This window comes from Tachysurus fulvidraco, chromosome 19 (assembly GCF_022655615.1).
Source record: "Tachysurus fulvidraco isolate hzauxx_2018 chromosome 19, HZAU_PFXX_2.0, whole genome shotgun sequence".
NCBI lineage: Eukaryota > Metazoa > Chordata > Actinopteri > Siluriformes > Bagridae > Tachysurus > Tachysurus fulvidraco.
This window is the reverse complement of record NC_062536.1, coordinates 19,050,359-19,056,683: the sequence shown is the minus strand read 5'-3', so window position 1 is coordinate 19,056,683 and position 6,325 is coordinate 19,050,359. Positions and strand designations below refer to the sequence as shown.

Genomic DNA, 6,325 nt, shown 5'->3' with positions numbered 1-6,325 from the left:
CGTGTCCTTTCCGAGCCATTAAATGGCGTGTGTGCACACAGAGCTTCAGACACAACTTCCTCAAAGAAGCATTCCCATAGCGTCAGCACTGACGCAGCGTCTCGTTCCCCTCTCAGGGAACCGGGTTACATACGTAACCTGGTGTAGTTTTTTCTGCCCTGCAAAAAAGCGGTGCACTGATTACGTACAACAGCAGGCATTACTGGACATCGCCAATTCGTCCAACCACCACAAATTTACTGATTTTATTCCTCCGGAGCTACAACACATCAGTCCCTCCCAGAACCACCACCACCATCATCAGGAAGGCCCCGAGGCAGCGAGTTCGAGTGTGATAGCTGACCCGAGGAGAGCGCTCTGGAGACATTGACGCAAACAAGGCAAGAGGGGAGGGCTTCATGCTCACCTAAAAGCTTGTGTTAGCCGACCACCGTTACCAAGCCTGTTGTTAGCCAATGTGCGATCTCTGGAAAACAAACTGGATGAGCTGAGAGCTAGGACTATCACAGTGGGAAATAAGAGAGTGCTGTGCTTTCAGATAAAGCCGCAGCGTCCGGTAAGTCCAAAGGGGGTGGTGTGTGTGTGTTTATTAACAAGTGGTGTGTGGACATACAAACTGGTTTTAAGCATTGCTCATCTGATGTGGAGTTTTTATTGCTGAAATGCCATCCTATTATTTACCGAGGAAATTCAACACTGTTTTTATAGCCGATGTTTACATCCCCCCACAAGCTAACACCACAGTAGCGCTAGGCAAGCTCCACGATGTACTAAACGCACTAGAGACGTCTCACCCTGATGCTGTCTTTATTGCACCTGGCAACTTTAATCAGTCTAAACTACAGACTGGTCTTCCCAAATATCATCATCATGTGGACAGTCCAACCCGTAAAAACACATTGAACAATGTTTATAGCAAGATATTGGCTGCAAACAGGGCTGCACACCGCCCCCACTTTGGACACTCAGATGACATACCTCTGTTTATATACCGGGTCTACAGACAAAGACTTATTAAGCCAACAAACCCTGTTAACAAACAGGTTAAGCTTTGGACCACACAAACTGAGGGCATCTTGCAGGACTGCTTTTCTCTGACAGACTGGGATGTGTTTAAAACTGTAGCCATTTTGGAGGACTCTTCTGTCAGTATACAGGATTACGCTGAGTATGTGAACGGGTACATTAGCACGGGTGTTGATAACACTGTACCCACCATACAAATCAGGAAGTTCCCCAACGAGAAGCCCTGGATAAACAGTCAGGTACAACACATGCTTGATCACTTGCATTTACATCAGGCAACGAGACAGAGTACAAAGCTGCTACTGTAAGTACGGTCTGAGAAAAGCAGCCAAGTGTGGACTGATTACAGTGGCCAAGAGACGGTACAAAGAGAATCTGGACAGTTTCTACTCTAATGCTGAGGCCGGGCACATGTGGCAAGGCATGCAGCACATCACAGACTACAGGACCACTGCAAGCACTAATTTCAACTCCTCAGACAGCCTACCGGATGACCTCAACACCTTTTATGCCCGCTTCGAAACCTCCAACACCAACACAGAGATGAGGCACACACACTCAGTCCACCCAACCCCCCCTCCCTGCCCCCTACTGTCTCATCAGCTGAGGTACACAAAGCATTAAGGAAAATCAACCCCGCAAAGCAGCAGGACCAGACAACATCCCTGGGCAGGTCCTCAGAGCTTGTGCTACGGAGCTGACTGATGTATTCACTTACTTCCGTCTTCAACCTCTCCCTCAGTCAGAGCATCGTCCCCACCTGCTTTAAAGGACAGGAACCTTTCGCACTATAATTTTGCCTAAATTCTGGGTCCTTTCTCACTCCCTGCACCTGCCTATCATTGGAGTCTTTATCTCTGAATTGAAAGAAACCAGAATATACCTCATGCTGCTGAGTATCATCGCTGCTTGCCAAACAGAATCTGCAGAACTTTTTAACCGTAAAGCTCTCCAGGAATCCTGCAAGAGACTGAGCACCCAGATTATCAGCAGCAACAAATAATACTGTACCTCTAACAGTTTTTACCTAGTTTCTCCAGGAAAACTCTGTTTTGGTCCAAAAGCTTTAGATCACAGATAAGAGAACTGTTGCATAACCAGAGATTTTGACAGTGGAGGTATTGCATAGTAGTGAAATCTGGATTGAGTTGAGGGTTGACCTACATTTTGCAGGTATGTTGGTAATGACTCAGTATACAGCACACATTTTGTGTTTCAGCTTTGATGCTCCTAGAGGATTTACAATTTGGAAATCATCAATGTAAAGTCCAAGAACAACTGTGAACTCATCGCTTGTAAGAAGAGAGTTTTCATTAATGTACTGGCCTTCTACAGATGATCTGTATTCATGTAGCACATGGACTTCTTCTGACATAGCATGGTTTAACACGTCAGTTTCGTTAAGCAACTTCTGTATCATGGGAAGAACAGAGACATATTGTTGTAAGAATGGGACCTTTAGTAGGAGTAGGTACAACACACATGAGGAAGGACTTAGTAAGATGGTATTGCAAGCTTGAGCTTTTTGAAAGGACGTATACCTTATAAGGAATACAGCCGGTTGCTGACCACAGGGTCACTGACTTTGAGAGAAATGGTGGAGAATGTTAATTTTGTGAGAGAGGAATGGAAAGGAATGTTGGTTTTAAAGTCAGTAAGAATGGCATATTGGTGAAAGGCTTGAAAATGTATAAAAGCTTATCTTGAAGTACATTGTGTGTGCATTCTAGTGTAAACAAGCTCAGTACATGCTATACTCTGTGTGCATCAGAGAACAAACGCAAGCTTACACTTATTTATTAGGATATTACTAATATATTGTTATAATCTTTGCATTTTAATTACTTTTACTTAATACTGTTTGATTATTGAAGATTTTATTTGTAATTTTCTTTTATTTTACTTTACATATATTACACACATTTATCTGTATTTTGTTGCTTTTAATTAAAACAAGGCCTCCCGTTGTGAGGACCCTGAAAAGACAAAAAGGTCTAAGTTTGTCTCCTTCATTTAAAGATTCAAACAATAGATTTGGGGGAAGAACTTGAACCTTTGTTAGAAGACCGAGGGACTTTGAAAGAAACCTGTGTTCAAGGTGAGACCAACTCTGATAGTCGATCTTGTGTTTTCAAAACTAACCCGTGCAAACTAGGACACATCCCTTAGTGGGATTGTGGACGGGTTTCCTATCCAATAAAAAAACAAGTGTCACTATTGGACAAGTACGTCAGTATAAATTACTTCAATATGAAAACATTAGAAAAAGTTTCCACAAAACATTCAATGGGGTTTACCAGTGGAAACTCTCTGAGTACACCGGCTGCTCTCTTTTTAGCAGTTACTAAGGATCCATCTTTGGCAAAAAATGTCATGATATTACTTTCTGACACAGCACTTGTAACAGCTCTTACAATGGTTTGATCCATGTCTGTATGTATACTTAACACGGTCCTGACTCTGACTGTGCAATAGTGGCTGTGATAGCTTATGAATTTGACAAAGTCATTAAGATCATTATGGCTAGGTTCATCACTCAGCTCTTCTAAATCCTCTAAATCATCAGCATGTGATATTTGCTCTTAATCATCAGGGCTTATAAAATCTTGACAAACAATTTAAATCTCTGAGTTCTGTTCTTTGTGTACTTTACTCTTGTGGGCTCTGAAAGTGGAGTAGACAGCACTTGTCTGTAAGGACACATGACTTTATGATTTACTTTTAAATGTGCATTATGCAGGTGAGTGAAGTAATCAGCCTCAGTACAATACTCAGCAAACCCACATGACAAACTGATAAAGTTAACTGGCACATCTGCACTTGGCTGTTGATGTGATGATTTGGTGTGAAAGAAGGATAAATGCACTTTTAAGGCATCGAATGATTTAAAAGTACACAGAAATTCCTGATGCAAACAAGGAAATGGTTCTGTTCTAGCATAAGTTTGAGTCTATAATGTTTAAATAGCTAGAATGGGATCGCCGTAAAAACACGTGAAAAACTACCTGATTAAAGCATATTTTCTGTCCTCACAAACAGCCCCCAATAAAAAACCCTAAAAACAATAAACAAACGAACAAATGACTGAGGAACTGGACTGGGGAGCGAGTGGGATCGTGTCTGCCGCACACGAGTGAAAACAAACTTGTTAACTAAAAGGTTAAATGTTTTTCACTGCTCACAAACATGACTTTAATGGGGAGATAAAGAAAAAAACAATGAACAGAAAAAAAAATATTTCTGCCAAATTCAGATGCAGATCTGGTGTAATTAATTTAAATAAAAAAAAATACACAACTTAAAGTAACGTTAAACTTTTTACATATCTCACTGCTCTAAACTGATAAACCAGTGTGAGGGTTTTTTTTTTTTAAGAAATTCATAAAGGGGTCAATTACCTATAAAGTTCAGGAACCTTGAATAAAAATAAACCTGCAGATCTAGTGTAAATAATTTAAATAAAAAAAATATACAAATTAAAGTAACTTTAAACTTTACCCATCTAATAATGAATTAAAAAAGTGTAGATGATAACGTCTTGGGGGTCACAGGACATTCATAAAGGCCATTTGGGGTCAATTACCTATAAAGTTCAGTAACCCCTCAGGAACCCCTGTTCTATCTTCTCTTCAAACACAATCAGCTTTGCAGCTCATGTGCTAATGTGGTACATCAAAACAAGTACTTTCAAAATGCAGCATTATTTTGTGTTATAAAGTCTTTAGGTTAGAGAAAATACAGAGATCTTCCTTGTTTCCTACCAAGTTACAGTTCTGATTGTGTTTGTAGAAAAGTTTGATCATCAAATCATCAGAGTGATCATGTCATAAACAGCACAACCTTTAGACATGTATTTATCTGTGCTGAATTTGATGAAAAAAGAAGTAAAGCTATTTATTACATGTGAGTTATGTTGATGTAGTTTAGTGGTAGAGGTGGGTGTGGTTAAATTACATTAGTGTAGAATGGGACATACGGAGCAGTCAAGTGAAAGTTTGATACTTTGCTATGCAACATGTTCTTGTGCCAATACACTGATACTCAACATACAGAAGGTTCTGCAAATAAGTTGTATGGAAACGTTTGTTCTGTGAGACTGAGTGAAGTGGGATTCATCAGGAGCACAAGGGATTAATCACACTTTCTGTAAGACCTGGTGGGATTAGTCAAACTTTACATGTGGTTGTTATGTTCAGGTTGTTGACTGTGCTGCTGATTTTTTGTCTTTGATAACTTTATAAAGAAAATCCTAATCTAATAGTTTATTAATAATAAATATGTTCAATTAATTGTCAGTGTCTTTATTTAATGAATGTTAATGTTATGTGCATTAGTCAGTTTGTGTGTGTGTGTGTGTGTGTGTGTGTGTGTGTGTGTGTGTGTGTGTGTGTGTGTGTGTGTGTGTGTGTGTGTGTGTGTGTGCATTAGTGAGTTAGTGTGGTGTGTTTTCTCTGGTCCACAGTGTGTGTCATTGTGCTGTATCACATCCTCCCCCTCAGCACCTGCAGTCACTCCCAGCTGCAGCAGTGTTTCTCTGTGCAGTCTCACTGACCGAGGTTTTTGTACGACGCTCTAACACTGTGTGAACACCAAGTTACTACTGATCACATGTACACTCTGACAGTAGTAATCTCCTGTATCTTCAGTCTGGACTCCTCTGATGGTCAGAGTGAAGTCAGTATTAGATCCACTGCCACTGAAACGATCTGGAATCCCTGACTGTCTGCTAGTAGCAGCGTAGATCAGGAGTTTAGGAGCTTCTCCAGGTTTCTGCAGGTACCAGTGTAGGTTGCTACCACTAGCCACACTGGTTTTACAGTTGAAGGTGACTGTGTTTCCTGGAGCAACAGTTTGCACTGAAGGAGTCTGAGTCACAGTCACCTGACCTCTGGATCCTGAAGAGAAACATAGATTGTGTTTCTGTGCTCTAAAGTGGTGTAGAATTAGTATGAAATGAAGTGTGTGAGGCTGTGAGTTGATGTTAAACTCTCACCTTGAGTCCAGAGGGCCAGTGTGCAGATGAAGACGCTGATCAAAGTCATGGTTGCTGTGGGTGAAGTTGCTGAGCAGCAGCTCTCAGTCATGAAGTGTTAAAGTCACAGGGCTATAAACACTCACAGAGCACTGAAGCATGAGACACCAAGTGCTATTCTGGGAAAAATGTTCATGCAAATCTCACTTACACCTCACTGCTCTCTCTTTCGATTGTGTTCTGATCATTATCTGACAGTTATTCTGAAATAATAACCTTAATTCTAACCTTGTTCTGAATTAATAATCACACAGCAGGTCTTCAACA

General features: G+C 40.8%; 1 gene segment (V, D, J or C); it reads right to left on the bottom strand.

Annotated features, from left to right (window-relative positions):
• Nucleotides 1-5,491: 5,491 nt before the first annotated feature.
• On the bottom strand, nucleotides 5,492-6,125 carry LOC125139519. The segment is given in 2 exon segments: nucleotides 5,492-5,921; nucleotides 6,020-6,125. Coding segments are annotated over 2 exon segments (414 nt in total).
• Nucleotides 6,126-6,325: the final 200 nt, after the last annotated feature.